Here is a 21,579-nt window from a genome sequence, read left to right on the forward strand (position 1 = left end):
GATCCTTACACGGCCGAGGCAAATGATTATTTAGGAATTACATTTGCACAGGGAGCAGAATCATTGGTTACTCCCCAGAGATCACCCAGACGGGAAGGATGGTCGTGTGGTCAAGGCTCTAGAGTTGGATTTGGGTGATCTGTGTGACCTGCAATGACTCACTTAATCCCTACAGGCCTCGGGTCCCCCATCTGCAAAACACCTTCGTCTGTCTCTTCAACTCGGACGGTACGCTCTCCGGAGCCCGGTCTGTGTCTTCCTATGTGTGCATACAATGGAGCTCCGCTCTAGCCTGAGTCCTTTAGGTCAGTGTTTCTCAACCTTTTAGGTAACAGGTGCCCCCTAACTTCTGAAAATTGTAATAAGTACCCAACACTCAATTTTCCACTCTGAGAAATGCAACCTTTTCCCCCTTTACTGCTGGACGACTGTATTTCTCATAAAGCAGGAGAGTTCTGAGTTCTGCAGTGCTGTGTAGATCACAAAACCCCCTGCTGTTTCTCCCCTCCTTCATCCTCCCCTTCCTCCATATAGGAGCAAAGGTCAACGCCAGCCAATGACTATGGCCTGATGGCGGAGTAACGTGGGGTTCTCCTCACACAGGCGGGAACTTGTGAGGTCTGAGCAGGCACAAGCGGCCCACCAGAGTGGATAGCAGCGCTCCCCATGGCCTCCCTTCACTGGGTTTTTCACCGCGTACCCCCTGCCTGTGTCTCGCATACCCCAGGTTGAGAAACTATGCTTTGGGTGCTACCGCAACACATGTAATAATGATGGATCAGGCATCCTTGAGAAAAGGGTCAGGGCCTGGGATTGTAAGCTCTTTGGGGCCTTTGCTATGTGTTCGTACAGCTCCTAGCACAATGGGTGCTACTGCCATATCAGTGTTAAATAACGACAATCCAAGAACCTGCCTAATTGCAAGTATTCAGTGAGGTCAGGTTCGGTCGAGAGCTAATAGTTCTGGTATGTAAGCAAGCGTGTACACCCTAAAGCGAGCACACACACACACACACACACACACACACAGGGGGGGGGGGGTAATATGCGGCAACAACCCACATGTAAAGCAGCATTAATGGGAAGACCTTGATTTCCAGAGGTAGAGCCACGGCACATGCATAATTCAGCAGCATCAGAGTCCTTAGCTCCTGGTGAGCAGCACGAGAGAGGCGAGATTCTCCCCTCTCAGGATCTCAGGAAAAGCTTCCATGGAGACGGGGATGGAAAATGTAATAGCTGAGCTGCCACCCAGCATGGGCTAAGGATGCAGGGCGGACCTGAGTTTTGGATTAAAACCAGTTTTCCCCACCCCATTTTGAGTCAATACTGTGCAACTAGTTAGGGCGGTTCCGGAGTCATACGATGTCCACAACACACCCCTATGGACAGTTTAGAGCAAAGGTCCCCAAACTTGTGAATCACACCCAAAGTTCGGGGGGAGGGGAGGAGGTGGGCTGGGCTGGGCCACCCAGCCACTCAAAGCTCTGCTCCGGCCGTGGCCCCACTCCCAGCCACAGCCCCTAGCCCCAACCATCTCCCCGCCCCCAGATGGGGAAGGGACAGGTGGGCACAGACAGAGGTAAGTGGGGGCGCTGGGTAAAAATTTGGGGGACCATGGGTTTAGATCCTGGAACTGAAACAATAGAGGGGTGAGAAACGATGTAAGAAAGGTGGGACCTTTATTAGCGCCTAGAGACTGCAAGTGAGATCCGAGCCCCATTGTGCTAGGCGCTGTACGTACACAGAGTGAGAGAAGGAATAGATTTACAATCTAAATAGATACGGGCAGGAAAAGGAATGATTATTATGCCTATTTTTCTGATGAGGAACTGAGTCCCAAAGGCATTAAGTAACATGACCAAGGTCACACAGAAAGACTGTAGCAGGGCCAAAGGGAGGCTGCAGGTCCCATGAACGTGTGCCTAATGGATAAGGCATCTGACTTCGGATCAGAGGGTTGAGAGTTTGACTGATCGTGGACACAGCTGCCGAGGTCTCAGCTAAGGATGCAGCAGATTCTCCATCACACAACGTCTTTAAATCAGGACTGGATTTCTTTCCAAAGCACCGCTATAGCGCAGCTGGAAGATAAAGGGCTTGATACAGGAATCACTGAGTGAGTTTCTAAGGCCTGGATTATGCAGGAGATCAGACTACAGGATCATAATGGCCCTCTCTGACCTCGAAGTCCATAAGTCTTCTGAGCATCAGACAGGCACCCAATCCACTGAGCCACGCTACCCTCCTTTCAGAATCACTCAGGTCTGTGAGCAGCTCAGGTACTAAGGGACCATATAAATACCTAAATAGACCATGGGCCAGATCTTGGGCTGATTTAAACCAGCGTAGAGCCAATGGCATCAACAGAGCTGCACCGATCTCCACCAGATGGGGATCGGGCCCGCTGCCCAGAGCTGTGATTCTTCCAAAAGCTGCTTCTTGCCTCTCATCCCAGCGCATCGTTGCTGGGCAAGGGAGGGAGCGAGGGGAAATCATTGACTCTGAAGCCAGCTCTGATGACCAATTAAACAGCCTGCTGCTTCGTTAACTTCTTGGCTCAGAGAGGGTTTGCGCTGGGTTTGTTTTAAAAGCAAACCGATACATTCCTTGATCATGCAAAGAGGCAAAGAGCGTGGTTCAAAGCCTGGGCGGGGGGGCGACTGGGAGGTTCTTTATGGAATCCCAGCAGTGTCAGATAAGAAGCATCCCAGTTCGAAATGTTTGTGATGACAATGGGAGGGCAGAGAGAGAACAAGATTTTAAAAAAAAGCTGCAGGAAAGATAAAGGAGCCCCTTGACTCGCCCCCAGGCGACCGTTCCAGCCAGATGTTCTCAAGCCCTCAATTGTCTCTCTCTTTGTATCAGACCCACTTTGTGTTTTTATTATAGGTATCGTGCACATACTGTACTCAGCTCTCTTTTTCTTTTTCCATTAGCCCTTTATAGTAGCTATAAATCCCACTGCCAGATTCCCTTTTTTTTTTTCCCCTCGTTGTTTTTGTCCTCACTGTTGGCTCCCGAGCTCCCTGCATCTCTCCTGCCGGCAGTGCTGTGGCAAAGCAGGAAGAAAGGCGGAGGAGAGAGGTGCTCCAAGGAGTGCAGCGTGACCTGGCAGATCGGGCACAGCGCCGAGACGCTGGAAACCTGGGCTCCAGCGCCAACACTGACCTTTCGGGTAAGTCACTTTCTCTCTGTGTCTCATTTCCCCCGCTTGGTCTATTTAGACTGGGATCTCTTTGAAGCAGGGCTCTCTCTATCTCACTATGTGTATGTACAGCGCCTTGCACACTGGGGCCATGATCTCAGTGGCTCTTATATTACCGTAGCACTTAGGAGCACAGGACCGGGCCACTCGGGTGCTAAATACAAGACAACATAGGGATACAGAAGATGGGGGAATACAAGGAGACAATGACACAGTATTGGTCGGCATGACAGCCAGTGGATCCAGTGCGTGCCATCAAATGTTGGCACTATTCACCCCACTGTCAATTTCAATGTGGGCTCTTCTGCTCAGCACCCCTGGAAATCCAAGCCCAGGTAGCTAGGCGTTTATTTCGCCCCTGCACGGATGGTTAGCACAAAGCTTAACTGAGGCTGCATGGGGATGACCGTCATCTTCAAAGGAAGAGCCTGGTTGTTGATGTCAGCAGACCTGGCCCCCAGTCCACACAGAGCTGTGGCACTGTGAGAAGCGCAGCAGCCAGTGCTGCTAACCCCAACCATTCAGAACTCATGAGGCAGGCCCCCCAAAAACATGAGACTGGATTAAAAATAATGAGTTGGGGGTTTTTTAACCACGGGGGGCGGGCGGGGGAGGCACTTTCTATAGGCTTTCTGGTTTCTGAGCCTTTTGGATGATGCTCAGGTCACATTCCCCAGCTGTCCTCTGTAATCATGAAGGTTAGAAATTAAAATTAAAAAAAGCAAGTCAACAGTCTTGTCTAATCACCTGACTCCAGGAGTTGGAGTTTTGAAAAAAGCACCTGATATCGTGAGACTCACGATAAAATTGCAAGAGCTGGCAATGCTGAAGTAGCTCCCGTGGGAACCCGAACCCGACTGTCACACCCATCTCCTATTCCCCGCCTAACCACAAAATCAGTGGAGAAAAGTCCTTCACAAAGGTGACCTGTGGGCAGGTAGGAGAAACTGAGTCCTACAGCCAATATTGACCACCTCTTACCCCTTTCTTTGTTCATTTTTACACCCTCTCCACATTGTTATTTATTTATTCGATGGGAGCAAACAGAGGGTCCCCAGTCATGGATCGAGGTTCTGTGGTACTAGGTGCTGTACAAACACAGAACAGAGACACTCCCTGCCCTGAGGAGCTTACAATCTATGTATAAGATGACAGACAAGGGGTGATTATCCCCATTTTACAGATGGAGAAACGGGAAGTGACTTGCCCGAGGTCGCCCAGCAGGCCAATGGCAGAGCTGGGCACAGAACCCAGGTCTCATAAGCCCCAGGCCATTGAGGCATGTACAGATTAACTGACTTGCCCAAGGTGAGTCAGTGCAGAAAGCCACAAACCAAACCCACATCTACCAGGTCCTACTCCAGTGCTTTAATCTCAAGCCCTTCCTCCCAACTGTCTTCTCACCCAAGTTTGGCTAAAGGAACTCACAGACCATATAGCAATTTAACCACCCCCCCGAAACATCCAGTTCACTTGGACCCTGGGCTTTGGCAGCAAATTCACTCTTTCCTTTCCTAAAGGGTTATAAAACTGGGCTAGAGCAGGCCATCAAACTCCAGGATTACTAAATATTTTCCATTCATTTTAACTTCTAATGGGGCTCCAATAACCGGCTTTATATATGTTATAACCTCCTGCCTATGTACGGCATTCAGCAATGTACTGGCATGCCAGATAGCCGTGCTGCCCTAATAAAAAAGCTCCAGCTCCTTTAATAATCACTAATGCACCATTTCCTGCTAGTTATGGAAATAAACAGTGCCCTGAGCAACTGGGATACTTTCGGAAATATTTCTCCCCCCTTCGCCCGCCCAAGTGAAACTTTAATGAAGAAAACCTGCAATTTTCTCTTGTTTCAACGTGGAACGAAAAAGCGACTTGGTGGAACTTGCTGCTAATGGTTTTTCTTTTAGCAGCAAAATCCCTATGCTGGGTTAGGAATGCTGAGGAGTCACCCGTCGAGTTCGACGGAGAAGTGACAGTCGCCAATTGCGGGTCCAGAGATGAAACCAGTGACCAATTTCGGACCTGCAGCCCCACTCACAAGTGCCGCAGGCTTTCACCTGTATGCCTTGCACTTCTCTCCTGAGGTTCGCTCTGAGGTGGCAGACCCTGTCACAGGCTAAGTGCACCCTGCTTGTTGCAGGAGATACAGGGGTTCGAGGTCTCAGCACGCCTGGGGCCCTGTTTTCCAAAGAGCTCAATTCTGTTGGCATCTACAGAGGTCCTTATATCGCGTGCTTCATCGCAGCATCTGAGCACCGTCCAGTCGGGCATCACGTGACGCGACGAACAGCTGCCATTTAGGCACTGAAAACAGAGCCAGCTTTTCAGCAGCTCTAGCTGCCTGTCGGGAGTGGAGACCTTTGGAAAATCTGGCCTCAGAAGTGCAGATCTCTACCCCCCCCCACACCCAGTTCTAGCCACTAAGCCTGTTCCCCAGCTGTAGCCACTAGACTATGTGGGAGCAGAACCCAGGACTCCTAACGCTCGTTCCCCAGCAGTGACCACGCCCTCTCGGAGCAGAAAAATGGAACCCAGGAGTCCTGACTCCTTGCCCCCAGCTCTGAGCTCTAGCCCACACTCCCTCACTAAGCTTTTATCACGCAGAACATGCACACCAGAGCTTGCTTTTTTTGGTTTTTTTTTTTTGGAATAGGCTTTGCAGGCTCCCGGATTGCTATCAAGATAACAAACCCACTGGGTTTACGGATCCGTAAGGTAAGAACTACTAAACAGGGCATCTGTCACGGTGGGTTAATTTTAAGACCTAATAACCTTGAGGGTGTTCCCTGAAGGTTAGGAGAATTCTGCTGCAGCAATAACCCACAACTTCCCCATAGCAGCCTCCTCGAAGAATCCCCACTGCCAGCTATGGAACGGCAGGGCTTCTGGCAAGTACAGCAATCACTGGGGCACGATGCAGGTGGGGGTAAGTTTTGCTTATTATAACTCAGAGCTACTCCTCTTATTTCAGAGAGAGAGAGACAGGCCTGCCTGATTATCTGATCCTGATTATCTGATCCGTCCTCCGGCTCGTGCAGAGCTGTCCCGCATGTCTATGATATTGTTTCTCTTCCCCCATCCATGGATTCCACACTCAGGGAAAACTGACAACCCACCGCCAAGCAGTCTGGGTGGAGACAGTGCCGTCTTTCGATTCTGCAGCAACACGGGTGGCTTATGGGCAGATCATTGTAGACGCCATTGTCCCGAGACCCCAATCTATGCCCAGATTCCAAGGATATAAATTGTTCCAGCTCCAAATTACAGACCCTGGGCTTTTCAGCTCAACCTGTAGCTGTGGATGTTTTTAGGTCGAGAGATCTGCCGTTCAATCCCCCGTGTGTTGGCCACCATGTCAGCTGTCACAATCGCCTGTGGCAATCCAAGCTCAGGGTCCCCAGGGAACCCAGGGACTGCTCCAGAGCAGAGCCTCAGCTGTGAAACACTCATGCCCAAATCTTGCAACTGCGAGGGGCGAGACAGATGCTCCATATGCACAACCTGGGCTCGATCCTGCAAAGTGGTGACAGGGCCATCCGGAGGGGGGCAAAAAGGGACTGTTTGCCCCAATCCTCCCCCCGTTTGCGATGCCCCCTAAACTTGAGTGCTGCTGTGATCTGGCATGCAGGATCACAGCAAAGTTCAGGTTTGGCCCAGCCGCACCTCCATCACGACGGACAGGACTCCAGGTCGTAACCCCTGGGGACTGGGTGGAGGAGAAGGGGGCACTTTCCATCTGGAACAAAATGTTTAGATGGAAAAGTTTTGCTGAGCTCTAAGAGCTGCAGCCTCCAGCCCCAGACCTTACTCCCATTAATGCATCACTATTCAGTAATGCCACTGCTTTGCATCGAGCTGGCTATTGTACCTCTAAAATTCCCAAGCTACAAACCGGGCTGGCTTACCTCCTTGGAGCACTTTTCATCTGCTGATCTCAAACCACTTTAGAAAGGAGGGCGCCTGTCATTGGCCCGCATTTGCCAAAGCAACTAGCGATGCTGGTTGCCCCAACTTAAGACAATGTAAAGGAGAATTTTCAGAGAGCGGATGCTCTGCAGTGTCTGAAAAATCAGCCTCTTTAAGACATCGGAGTTTGGGCAGCCAAAATTGCTCATCGCTTTGGAAAATGTAGGCCATTTTACAGATGGGAAACTGAGGCACAAACAAATGGGCGTTTGGTCTTTGAACTTCAATGTTGGGGGGTGGGGCAGAATCAGCCCTACAAAAAGATCAGGAATGACTGACCTGTCGATTTCGCTCATCCGTTATCCGCTGGATCTGGATCTTTTTCCTCCCCATCTTCTCCGGAAATCCTCACCGTATGGGGATGACTTTGTTTTTCGGGGAAGGGGAAAAGTAATCCCGGTTTTAAAATGTTCTCATGAAAGAATTTTTTTTTTTTTTTAAATGTAAAAGTTTTTAAAACAAAACCAAACAAAAATCCAGGTTGTGTCTTCCTCAATTCATGTTATTCTGCCGTCCGGTTAATTCCAGGTGGAGGGACCTCCCAGGGCTGCTTGGAAACCTAGGGAAGAGAGGAAAAAAGGAGTGAAAACATTTTCCAAGCAAAGCTTTGCCAATCATTATTATTCCTATTACCGTAGCACCTAGCAGTCCAACCATGGACCAGGATCCCATTGTGCTAGGGGTGGTTCAAACAGAACAAAAAGACAATCTCTGAGCCACAATGCATTACGGTAAAAGCGAGAGACTCCAGTAGGTACCCGGGCCCCATTGTGCTAGACGCTGCAGAGACACAGTGAAAGATCATCCCAGCCCCAAGGAGCTTCCAATCTCAAGAAACTAAATACATGCAACAACAGAACAATACACACACAAAACCAGGATGCAGAACAAACTTCCTACCATCCGGATAAACACAACTGCATTAAGATGATTTACACTGACTCTGGTAACAGAAAGCAGCTAACCTGTCTCGGTTTGTACCATACCCATTACCACTGTAGCTTAGGCCACGTCTACACTACAGGCGCTATTACACTGCTGTAGCACCAGACTGTAGACGCTTCCTACATCAATGGGGGAGTGAGGGCGGGTTTCCATTGCTGTAGTCAATCCACCTCTCCGGTGGATAGCTAGGTCAATGGAAGAATTCTTCTGTCAACCTAGTTGCAACTGCACTGTGGGAGGGGGTTGGGGGGGGAGGGTAGAAGTCAGCTTAACTACACCGCTCAGGGGGCTGAATTTTTCACTCCTCCTGAGGGACGTAGCTAGGTCAATCTACATTTTAAGTGCAGGCCACCCTTGAGGCCTGGCTCGGGTGACCACCTGTCCCTAATTGGGCAGGACAGTCCCGAAACGTACATTTCAAGTCCCTGTCCCGGGCTGAATGACTCCAAGACACTGTTTGTCCCCGATTCCCTGTGGTGCTGCTCCATGAGGAGCCCCGGACCCTCCACTTGCCCTGGGTGGTGCGCCCTGGGAGGTGGGGACATGGGCCTGCTCTTGGGCCCCCCGGCACCCCACCCAGGGCATTTTTGCATTTTGAAAAGATGGTCACCCCAGACCTTGCCTCCACACTGCTTTACCTGTACTGCAGAACGCTGCGTGCCGGTGCCGCTAGACTGGTATAAATGGGCTTATACTGATACGGCCATTTCCATACGCAAAGGGGACTAAGCTCTTTATACCAGTATAAGTGCATCTAGACTTGTGGCTGTACGGGTATTACTACATCAGGAAAAAAAAACCCCAAAAAATCACACACCAACATAGTTATACCAGGACAAAACCTGTGTCTGGAGCAGGCCTGAGCTGTTTGTCCAGCCATGGCACTGTCAAAAAATCTAGACAACCCCCAGACAAATGAAGACTCAGCATAAATTAATCTGTGGCGGTTCCTTACGTTTTAATTGCTTATTGCGTACAAGGACTAGGGGTCGTGACTGAGATGGGGGCCTCCTTGAGCGAGGTGCTGTACGTACGCAGAGTGAGCCCCTGCCCCAAAGGGCTTACAGTCCAACTAGACAAGGCAGACAAAGGTGCCAGGGAGGGAGAACTACTGGGGCTGATTCTTATTTATCTTAAGGCCTCTTTATACCTCTCCAGCAGCACAAAGGCGCCTTCAAGCGAATGGAAATTTCACTGACATCAGGGCACGTTATGCCCATTTTACAGAGGTGCTAAGAGACGCATGGCCAGACTTCCCAAAGATCTCAGACCTCGGTCAAGCACCAAAGGAAGCGGTGAGATTTCAGAAGTACATAGGAGGTGCTGAGCCCTTTTGAAAAGCCGCCCTTTATTAAGTGCCTACCTAGGAGCTGAGCGCCTTCGAATATAGCCCAAACCGCAGGCGCTGAGCAACTCAAACCATGACTGCAGGTTGCACTACAAGTCTGGGATAGAACGGGGACAGGAATCCAGGGTCAGCCTTCGACCCAAGTTCCACGGGCCTTTTGAGACAGCAGAGAACTGACCAGGGCACAAACAAGAAGCACACATGAGGGTGGGAGAAGATGGCAATAATACACCAGTGAATCACTGTTCCTTTGTGACTGGAAAAGCAGTGTGTGTGTGGTGGGGTGGAGGGGGGGAGAGGCGAGGGGGTTGTGGTTTTGGTTTTTAAGTCATAAGAAGGCAAGCGGCTGGTGATTACCCTGGATACATTCTTCTCCGCTTTCTTCATGAATCTTCAGTTTTGCACTGTAAAATGTCTGTACCCGATCACACACAGAAACGTCTTTATTAAAGGGCATCGAAGAGAAAAATTTTTTTTAAAAAGAAACCAAAATGGTCTTGGGGTTTTTCTGTTATTAACAACAATCAGATTTGGAATGGTCTGATCGTTCTGGTTTTAGGTAGATATTTATTTAAATCTTTCTGCTTCAGATTCTGTATTCTGAAAAAGCAAGTGCAGCAATCGGGGGGGGGGGGGGGGGTGGTGGGGAGATGTGTTGTCATTCTTCACAGAATGCAAAGCAAGGGAATCCCAGCTTTACGAGTAAAACTCAACTCATTCCCGATGACAAAGCCATGGCTGGCCCCTCCATAACAACAGCTAGCTGTTCCTCCTACTTCCAGGAAACCTGGAATCCAGCATGTCCCGCCGCATGCGGTCTCAGCTGTGATAAGGAGAGAATGGCGGGGGGCGGGGTGGAGAAACACTAGGCCGTAGGCAGCTCCCACTGACATCCATGATGCTCTCTGCCACGGCTTCAATACCCGAGCCAGATAAAGTTCACTCCGGTATGTCTCCGGGAGCTGCAATCACACCCCCTGACGGCAGTGTAGACACACCCCATGTGTAGACACACCCCAGGCAAGTCAGTCTGTGCCTCAGTTCCTTGGTCTGTATAAAGGGGATAAGTGGACTTCATTGGTTTATTTAGGCACTGATCCTGCCTTTGATAGCGCACAGACTGAATGCTGCCCCAAACACGTCAGACAATAAGCGATCTGAGGCATTTTTATGTCCCCTATCTCACAACCGTTAGTGTATTTATCCTCACAACATCCCTGTGAGGGAGGTCAATGCTTTTCTCTCCATTTTATGGATGAAGAACTGAGGCAGCCCAGTGACTTGACCAAGGGGACGCAGGAAGTTTGTGGAAGAGCAGAGACATAAGCTCAGCTCTATGGCTACTGCCCTAACCACTGCACCACCTTTCCCTTCCTCTCTAAGCTTAGTGCTGGCCCTAGAGGGGTGAATTTCACCTGCTAAAAGGCCACAGAAAGAGGCCTGAGCAGCAGGAATATTTTCAGGGGTGTTTCGAAGAGGCTGAAGTGACCCAGCAAGGCAAAGCACCCGACTGTTTAGTGTTACAATCAGCCCCCAGGAGACGGCATGTCTCAGCAGGGAGTGGGGCTGAGCCGCCCGCAATAGGATTCCAAAGTTGGCAGCTCTTCGTTTTTCGACTAGGCTGAGCCATTCTAGCTCGCAACGTCACCCTTAAAAGCTCTTGGCAGCTCCTTTTTCAGCCCAAGCGTCAGCTCCCCCAATGGCTTTTGAGCCCCGACACGGTTTCATTCAGTGGACAAAAACAACAGCAGGTCAAATTCAAAATTCGGAGTACAATTTTTCCTTGAAATTTCACATGTTGGTGGGGAAAATGGGGATGAAAGTTTTGCATATAGTTTCCCCTCTGCTTCTTTTTCCAGCTAGCAATAAAAACAGTAATAATAATATTACATTGTGCTACCGCGGCATCTTGAGTGCCTGGATCAGAATCAGACCCCAAGTGCTTGCTAGTTGCTGTACAGAAATAAATATGGCCCCGGCCCAGATTTATAGCGCTTCATCCTAAGATCTCCCAACGGCTTCACCAATACAATTTTTTTCACACAACGCAGAATTAACCTGGAACTCAGTGCCACAAGATATCAATGTAGCAAAACTAGGAAGAGAACCCAGGAATCTTGACTCCTGGTCCCCTGGTCTGACACTAGACCATACTTCCTCCCAGATCCAGAAGAATTCCCAGGAGATCTGACTCCCACTCCACTGTCCTAACCACTAGACTACCTGCCCAAAAAGCAGGCAGCCCTCGTCTTCCCTGCTTTGTTTGCCATGAAGTTTGACTGTGTCTACTTTATTTCTTCTGTATCGCTTACTTTAATTCTGGGTAAAAGGGTTTATACCAAGGATATTAGTCAATGTCTGTGTGTATATATATTATCACATTTGCTAATAATGCCATAAATAAATGGCATGGCAGCAGGAATTGGCTTCTTTGTCTGTCCTATTGACTCAAGTATCAAAGCATAACAGGGGGAATATTTCTTCTCCAAAACCCACTATTCATTTTTCATGAAAGAGGAACGCTTAGAACCCTAAGACAGGCTTATTCACAGGAGATCACAGACAGACAAGCAACAAAAACCTCTTTTGATCTCCCGAGTACCAAGATTCTTTACCAGGCAAAATGGTATTGAAACGACATTTACCGGTTGAACCCTAGTTTTTATTTATTTATTTAAACGTAAGCACCTTTCCCTTTGCAGTTAATAAACGGTCGTGCAGCTGCAGCGTTGCGACAGTGGTTTGGCGATGGAAGAGCAACAGCAAAAGGGAAGCGAGACCTATATGATCATGTGTGATGGGGGCCCGCTCTATATAATGATAAGATAGGACACGATACATGGGACCGGTAGTTCAGTATCCCACTTTCTGCCATACCAAGTGAGACTACGGGCCCGCCAGTGGCCCACCTTCTGCAGTACCAAATCCGGCCAGTAGTGCTTCCCAATCACCCACTTCCTGCTACATCAGACCAGGGCAATGGTCTAGCTGGCTAAGAAGAATGGGCTAGCTCAGTGGTTTTCTACTTTTTTTCGCTTGTGGACACTTAAAAAATTTAGAATGGAGGTGCGGACCCCTTTGGAAATCTTAGACATAGTCTGAGGACCCCCAGGGGTCTGCACACCACAGATTGAAAGCCACTGTTCTATGGTAATGACTTTTCACAGACCCCTTAGACATAGTCTGCGGACCCACAGGTTGAAAACCACTGGTCTAGAGGATTAAACTTTCAGCCAGAATGCTAGATGTGTACCAGGAACCAGCCCCTAGCGGGAAAGTGAAAGAAGTGGAGCTGTTTGCTTTGTTTTTCCTCCTTGAGATTAAACAAAGAGTTCAATTCTATTTTTATTTTTTGTCAAACCATGAAACATTTCTACTCACAGGGTATTTTCTATCCAAAAAAAAGAAAAAAAAGGTTTCAAAGGAAAAGTTTCATTCAACTCAAGCTGGTGTATCACTAGCTGTTTATATCACAACAGGAAAGATCCCCGTGCTGGAAATATACATAATGGACCTCAGCTGGCATATGTCAGCATGGTTCCATTGACCTCAATGAAATGAGGCTGAGTTACACTACCTGAGGATCTGACCCAGTCATTAATGAGAGAGATGCAGTGATTACTCTCTCGTGGATACTTTATGCTGGTTTTTCCTTCATTTGCTGCTTTTCTTCACCTGAAATAAAAAGCATTCAGGCTGAAAGGGCTCTATGTTCTGCTAAAGGTGTATGCTGTTCAAAATCAGACCTTTGGTTCATGTCCCAAATCCAGCTGCTGCAGAGGACAATACAAATAACCCCCTAATATACAAATATGTAATAATCCGATCCTGAGAGAAATTTCTTCCTAACCCTGGCACTTAGTGTTTATGCCCTAGAGCATGAGTATTTACATCCCTTATAAATGTTTAATCCTATCACATATAAGTGTGTATGTCCTTATTGTCCATAAAAATGTCTAATCCTGTTTGGCATATTTCTACTGCAAGCCTAAATAATATCCAGTGGCCGTGAGTTCCACAAGTTAATTATATGTTGCGTTAAATATGTGTATGTTGGCAACATTGCCTAGCCCTTTCTTTTCAAAACCAGTCAGTGACTTTGGATGCCACCTTAAAGCTGGATTTTGCAAAAGGGATGAGTATCTGCAGCCTCCCAAAGTCAACCGGAACTGAGGGTCCCCAACACCTCTGAAAATTGAGCCCTTCTCGCCTCATGATGGGTACACAATTGGCACCCAAAATCGCCATATTTGACGTTTAAGGCCTGAGGGCCTAATTCTGCACCATTAGAGTCAATGGGAGTTCCCCACAAATTTACTGTTCCACCATTAGCCAGTGGAACTCACTGCAACAAGTTATTATTTAAGCCAAGAGTTTAGCGGGATTAATAAATAACAGATTTGGATACTGAAGTTATCAGCGTTACAGCAGAAGCAGTGGATGCTTAGCATTTCTGAAAATCAAGTCACAGAAAAAGGCAGTGACAGGATTACACAGCACGCCCCCTCCAGAGCCCCAACTAAAACTCAGGTGTCCTAATACAATAACCACTAGACCATATTCCTTCCCAGAGCTGGATACGGAACCCAGGAGTCCTACATCTCAGTCACCTGCTTTGACCATTACCTCCCAGAGTTGGAACAAAACCTCTGACTCCTGGCAGCTAGCTCCTTCTTTTAACTGTTAGCCAACACTTCTTCCCTAGCTGGTTAAAAAACCCCCGGCATCCTGACATCCAGTACTTTGCTCTCACCACTAGACAACACTGTAGGAAAAAGAAAATGCTGCACGGCTTCTTGTGTCTGTCACAACAAGGAGAAAAAGAATCTGTGACTTTACAAAATTAATCCCTTTCTCCCAAACAAGCCAACAACCAAAAAAATAGCCCATGACAATTCAGACCTTCAGGAGGGAGAAAAAAGGGATTTGGAAAAGCGAGGCATTATTAAGATCCACTGTGAGATTCAGCTGTCCATGAACGGAGCTGGGTTAATGCTTATACAAAGGGGATGAATTGCAAGTCAGTCTCTGCTGACAGTCCTTGTCTTTCCTTTCCTTTTTCAATAATGAGCAACACTGAGGCCCCCTGAGGCAGGAAGACAAGGCTCCCAAATCTGACAACCCAATCAAGGCCCCGCAGCCCCGGGATGCTAAGCTTCTGCTGGTTTCATCCTGCCTTCTCGTGTGTCACAAGACAGGAGAGAGAAATGGAGCTCTGTCTGTTTATGGAACTTGGAGCCGACTCTTCTAAACCAATCGTTTGTATTGGAGATGTCCTGAACCCACAGTGTCTGGAGCCAAAGGGTGTCAGGACACCTGGGTTCAGGGCCTCAAGACTGCTGGGTTCTATTCCCAGCTTTGAGGGGGGGGGGAGTATAGCCAAATGGAGAGAGCAGGCAACTGGGAACTGGAGCTTTCTCCAAGAAGGAAGCATGGGAAACAGGCTGCTATAGACTCTTGGGGTACATCCACACTGCAATCAAAGACTCGCGGCACAGCCTGAGCTGGCCTGAGTCAGCTGACACGGGCCCATGAGGCTATAAAATTGCAGTGTAGACGTTCAGGCTTGGTCTGGAGTCCAGGTTCCGAGACCCTGTGAAGGGAGAAGAGCTTAGAGCACCGGCTCCAGCATGAACCTGGGTGTCTACCCAGCTCTTTTTAGCCCCATAGCCCGATCCTGCTAACCTAGACTCTGAAACTTGGCGCCAGGGGGTTTTTATTGCAGTGTAGACATACCTTTGGGGTGTATTTCCAGGTCTGGGAGGGAGATTAGAGCAGTGGAATTGGCATGCCAGAACACCTGGCGTCTACTCATAGCTTGTCTAGCTATTAAAACAAGGGGAAACTGAAATGCCCAAACCAGTGTTTTATTCCCAGGTCTCAGAGAGGGTGTGTCAAGAGCGGCAGCAAGGACTCAGAGATTTCTGGGCTGCAGAACCGATGCTTGGGGTGGGTTAGAGTGAGGACCACTGGTCTCTGTTCCTGCCTTCGTGAGGCAGTATGGCCTAGCAGTGAGAACAGAAACTTAAGTTCAGCTACTGATTGTGCTGCTGGCTCAGTGTATCACTTCGGGGGCAAGTTACTTACCACCTCATGTTCAGCGGGGCCGAGTGCACTCCCACTCCCGTGAGCTAGCTCCTGTTACATGACGAACATGGAGAAGGTCACTAAGAAATGAGTGGACTTTTTCGCCTGGGACGCAGACCCTAGGGTACGCAATTTTGGCTGCCCTAGATAAAAGCACACTCGGTACAAGCAAGGGATGAGTGGGCAGGGCAAAGAAAACACTGGAGACTGTGGAAAGAACCACTCCGTCCTCCATCCAGATCAATCCACATCCATGAAAAACAAGGGAAGACGGCATTAACCTCCTGTGACAGATGTTGGCTGCGTCATGCCGACAGCCGCTCAGACATCACTGTGACAGACGCAGCACAGACCGGCGGTGGGATCTGGTGGATTAGGCAATTCCCTGAGAGTTAGAAGATATGGTTTCCATACCCAGCTCTGCCATGTGACCTTGGCGCCGCCCCTCTTTCTGCCTCAGTTTCCCCGCCTACCAGTTGGCTATATCGACTGTAAGCTCTTTTGGGCGGGGACTCTCTCTCACTAGGTGCTGGTTCAGCATCCACCCATTTCCTATAGATTAAGGTTAGAAGGGCCCATTAGATCATGTAGTCTGACCTATTGGGTATCACAGGACACGTTCACCCACGTTCCCCTATATCGAGCCCACTGACTTTAGTTCAGCTAACGCATCTCAGTCCTCAGGAGACTAAACTGCCGTGTGCCGCAGGCAGAGAACAGGCGACCAAGGGGCACCAACGGCCAAGCTCCCTGCAACGGAAGGCAATCAATCAGCTGAGGTGACCCCGCATGGGATCCGCCTAGCACTGGGCAGCTTCTAGACTCTGCTCTAATGTAGTAAGAAGAACCTGACCAGAAAAGAAAAGGAAGCGACTTGCAGGCAAACCGTTACCAGTGCTGCTGCAGTGGGCTGTATTTTGAGTTCAGCATCCAAGCAGAGGTGAAGATCTCATTAAGGAATAATCCAGCCCTTGACAGACACATTCTTAAAGATGCTTGAAAATCCACCCATCTGCCTGGCTATTTCAAAGGGAGGGAAGGACACACACCCCAACCTGCCCTCACTTGCAGTGATTGTTTTATGACAGACAACAGCTGAGGGTGCAGAGTCGCCTGCGTGTGATCAACCGGCCAGGAGAAGGGACAAGTCACTTGCATTTTCATAGCGATGCTGTTGTTTGGTTGCTTTTTTTTAAACACACTTTAAAATCCACTTATTCTTTCAAGTGGCCGGACCAAATGGCTGCTTAGACTAACCACAAAAGGGCGCTTTCAGGCAGGGCTTGTATGCAAAGGAAATCTAGCTGGAGACCATTGCCTTGCGCTTCATGCCCTCGTCTACACCAGCACCAAGTGGGTGCGGAAACGCTGCCTTCTGCACCAATGCAAATGGTTACACAAGATGCGAGGAAATGGATGCAACAGGTTAGCTGAGTGACTGCCACAGAAATAAAAGAATTGCTGGCGGAGCAGGGAATCTGTGAGGGCTAACGGAGAGGGCATGAGAATGGGAGTTCAGAGAGCTGGGTTCTGTTTTCTGCCTTGGCCATGGGCCTGCTGGGTGACCTTGGGCAAGTCACTTCCCCGTCTGTGCCTCAGTTTCCCCTTCCATAAATGGGGATAACAATACTGACCTTCCTCTGGGAGGAGCAAATGAAAAATTGCTATGAGAGAGGGAAGATTTATTACCTAGTGAACCAATTGACTGTCCCCTCCTAATCCAAACTTTGATTGGTGCTGTAGTTTGATTGTAAATTCTCCAAGACAAGACCTCTTACCATGTGGATGCAAAGCGCATAATACACTGGGTCCCTGACCCTTGACTGTCGGTGCTACCCCAATACCAAGAACATTGTATTATATTATTCAGGTGAGAGAGATCATCTTTGCCTCTGGACATAACATTTGCTATTCCACTCTGCACAAGCACATAGCTGTTATTTGTTAATTATTATTTATATTTCGTAGCACCTGGGAGTAAGGTGACCAGATGTCCTAGTTTATAGGGATAATCCTGATATTTGGGGCTTTGTTTTATAGAGGTACCTATTTCTCCCCACCCCCGTGCCGGTTTTTCACACTTGCTAGCTGGTCATCCTAACCTGGGAATCCCAGTCATGGACCAGAACCCCCTTGTTCAAGGCATTGTACGAAAAGGCGGTCCCAGCCCTAAAGTGCGCAGAATCCAAGTATCAAGCCCTCATCCCTGTGGAATCCAAGATCCTCGCAATCATGAACATATTTTCTTCCCTTCTCACACCTCCTGTGAGGCACAAGTATTCTTTCCCTTTTATAGATGGGGAACAAAGGCACAGGGTATGCTATGTAACTGGCCTAAGTCATACAAGGAAGTCTGGCGGGAGCAGGAACTGGGCCCAGGTCTTCAGAGCCTTGCATAAGACACTAGCCCATCCAGGCAGTAGGAGTTATTTTGGGAAGGTCTATGGCACGCGTTAGCCCAGAGCTCAGACTAGATCACCACAATGGTCCCTTCTGGCTTTGGAATCTAGGATTAGTTCCTCCCTACTTTAACTCCCGTGGTTTCAACAGGCCTGCAGTCATCCCAGTTCAGGTGCGGACACTGTTTTTCTATCACCTTTATCCCGCTTCTCCGAGAGCCGGGCACAGAGAGAGCCAGACACTCTGAACGCATGGCTACGGATGAAGTGGTCTCCGTGGCAACAGTCACCATGCAACCGCTCTTCGGATTTTCTTCCCTTACTCGCTCGGTTTTCTGCCGCTTGGTGCCAGCGGTAAAGAACGGGCCGCCGCGGATTGACGGGCGAGCGAGCGCTTGAGTCATCGACGCCCGCGGCTCTCGGGGATGGCAGAGTTCAACTGCTTTATCCAGACCCCCCTCCAAAGATATGTCGCAGCCTCTCGTCCATCTCTAGGCACATTAAAGCGCTCAGCATTGTGAAAAGGGGAAAAAACCCCCCCCCCCCCCCCCAGGAGCTATATGGGAGCTGGGCACATAATTCCCTCAATACCTTTGTCCATCCAGACCTCGTTTATCCACTTGTCAAATGGGACTGCCCCCGTCTCCCGTGGCAATTGGGAGGTGCTCAAACACTCCAGTGATGGCGGCTATGTAAGTATGAGAGATACAGAGGGGCAGAGACTCACCCAGGGCTACACAGCAGCTCAGTGGCGGAGCTGGGAGCAGATTGTGGCCCTCCTGAGTTTCACTACAATCCTGCTACACCACACCAACTCTCACACACAGCCCCATGGGCTGCCCCTGGGAGTCTGAGTGGGTGGAAGGGTCTCTTTGTAAAGTACGTTGAGCCCTGTATCTGACATGGCCTATAGAGGAGATCTGTATTATTGATCTGGCGCTCTGGGAATAGTCAGATCTGATCCAAACACTCAGCCTTCCAACTCCAGGTTTTTGGGTCAGGCCTTGACTTCCCACCCTGCACTTGAAATGTGTCTCCCCAGAGGTCGAATGGGCATGCAGTTAAGGCACTGGGCTGGGACTCAGGAGATTTGGGTCCAATTCTTTCCTCTCTCCCAGACTCCCTCTGGGACCTTGGGCAAGCCCTTCAGTCTCTCTGTGCCTCACCACCCCACATGCAAAGTGGGAAGAGCTGTTCCTTTCTTGGCTGTTTCCTTTCTCACTCTGCGGTCACTCAGCACCTCATGCAATGGGGCGCTGACTTCAGTTGAGACATTGAGGCGCTACTGGACAACAAATAATTGTACAGTCCAGAAGAGACCAATTTAGCGGCTTGAGGGACCTGGGTGTCTTTAAAGGGCATCCAATACATGAGAACTATCAACCCAGGGAGGAGATAGATCTTTGATGGATCCCTTCACCAGAGGCACGCAACAAAACACTCGGGCTACGGAGCCTGGTAGGGAATGGAGGCAGCAGAGAACTGCTGAATCGCTCCGCCCACCTCCTCGATATTATGCAAGTATGACTATCACAGCAATTAACAGACGTGCCAATTAAATACAAGCAGGTGCTGGTTAACTCTGCATTGAGTAATTCAGACCCGACTCCACATAAATTGCTTTAAATTGGAGAGACGGACGAGAGAGCAGAGTTTGCATTTTGCTAAGGGGGGGAAAAAATCATCTCAGCGGGGAAATGTTTTTGCAAAAGCAGGGTTGGTTAGGAGTCTGGGTCTACATGATCCAATCCCCCCACGTTTAGGGAGTGGACAATTCAGTAGGAGAGTTTGTCTCGCATCCAAATCTCTTGCCACTGGATCTTCTTGTTATCCATATTAATCCCTTTTTAAAATCCTACTAAACTTTGGCCCCACTGATATCTTGTGGCAATGAATGCCACAGGCTAATTGTGCAGTGGATGAGGGGAAAGTATTTCCTTTCATAATTTTTTAATTTGCCTTCTCTCAATTTCACTGAAAGTCCCCTGGCTCTTATGCTACTAGACAAGGTGAAGAGAAATTCTACATCCACTTTCTCAAGGCCATTCATTATCCTGTATATATTTTTTTTAACATTGTCCCTTCTTATTTGCCTCCTTTCTAAAGGGTTGCCAGCTGTCATGATTTGTTGGGAGGTTCATGATATCTTTTCCTTAAAGCCCAGTTCCAGGAACCTCGTGATTCTGTGAGAATCTCATCAATTTCTAAACCAGAAGGCAAATACATAAAATTTAGGTTTTTATTTTTAAAATCCCATGAATTTTAAACCAAACTCATGATGTCACAGGGGAGGGGACTGACTCGATTTTTTGAAAGTTTATCGTTGTTAACACTGAAATAATCTGTCTTTGCCGTTTCTCCTCATGAGAAGTTTTCCATGCTCCTAATCATTCTTGTCACCTGCCCCTGAACCTCTTCTAATGCAAAAATATCCTCTCCAGCTGGGAGGACCAGAACCCCACACTAGGACAGTGAGATCAAAGGCTCAAAGTGAAATTGACTAGAAACTGACCCGTTTTTTTCATTGTTCAAGGTCATTCAAATGTAACAAAGAGAGCAATCAACAGAGCATGAAAAGTCAGTTTGGATTTTAAAAATCCTTTCGGTTTTAATATTCTGAATATCATCAGTAATACAATGACATTTCTTGTTTTAAAAATATTTTAATGTAACGGAACTGTAAACTTTTTTTAAAAAAAGAAAGTTATTTAAGAAAACCTGGCCATGATTTTCAAAGTAACTTGTTATTTCCTAGTGCCCGATTTGAGGCGCTTTAAAGAGGCCTGATTTTCAGGGAGTGGATTCTCAGCACTTTCTGAAAGTCACACCTCTTTAAGGTGTCTCAAGCTGAGCTTCTGAAAACTGAAGCAGACAAAATGAGTAGGCTTACTTGAAAATCCTGGCCTCTGTGTCTTTAGAAAGCCTTAAGTTTCAGATCCTGTGTTACCCTGTCACAACAGATATCAGTGGTTAAATCTGCGCTCTTGGCACCCGTTGCAGAGAGCGAGGCCCTATATGACCTCATATAACAGAAGCATAGAGTCCCTGAACTTAGAAAATGGAAGATAAGTAACTGGTTTTAAAATGTGTAGCAATGGGGTCTAGTGGTTAGAGCTGAGGATGTCAAACGCACATGGCTTCTTCCCTGCTTTCCGTGGGTATGTCTACACTGCAACTAGACACCCACAGCTGGCCCGTTCCAACTGACTGGGACTTGTGGGGCTTAGGCTGCGGGACTGTAGAACTGCAGTTTAGACGTTCCCGCTTCGGCTGCAGCCAGAGCTCTGGGACCCTCCCACCTCGCAGGGTCCTAGAGCAAAGGCTCCAGCCCGAGCTCAGATGGCTTCACTGCAATTCAACAGCCCTGCAGCCCAAGCCACCCGGGCCAGGTGCAGGTTTTCAACAGCAGTGGAGGCATCCCCCCTGTTGCAGCAGGCTATCCCGTCACTGCAGGGTGTCTCACCCCTGCCCCTGAAACAGCTGGTAACAGCCACTGCCAGAGACAGAATATTGAAATACATAGAGCCCCGATCCAGGCTGCCAATTCCAGTATTCTTCTGTTCCTCGATTTTAGTTGCTCAGTTCTTTCTTGCACAGAAATAATATAAAAATAAAGTGGA

At 48.5% G+C, this 21,579-nt stretch overlaps 1 protein-coding gene across 5 annotated transcripts in view; it reads right to left on the reverse strand.

The window, feature by feature from the left end:
- MEF2D (myocyte enhancer factor 2D) overlaps positions 1 to 21,579 on the reverse strand; it is a 176,907-nt gene that overhangs the window by 77,760 nt on the left and 77,568 nt on the right. For all 5 annotated transcript variants that reach the window (XM_067569625.1, XM_067569626.1, XM_067569624.1 and 2 more), the window contains one exon: positions 7,460 to 7,739. In XM_067569625.1, coding sequence (XP_067425726.1) covers positions 7,460 to 7,513 — 54 coding nt within the window. In that variant the 5' untranslated portion in view covers positions 7,514 to 7,739. The remainder of the gene's footprint in view (positions 1 to 7,459; positions 7,740 to 21,579) is intronic.

This window comes from Emydura macquarii, unplaced genomic scaffold (genome assembly GCF_026122565.2).
Source record: "Emydura macquarii macquarii isolate MOO-44397 ecotype Brisbane River unplaced genomic scaffold, CSIRO-AGI_Emac_v2 contig_2924, whole genome shotgun sequence".
In the NCBI taxonomy this organism is placed as follows: Eukaryota; Metazoa; Chordata; order Testudines; family Chelidae; genus Emydura; species Emydura macquarii.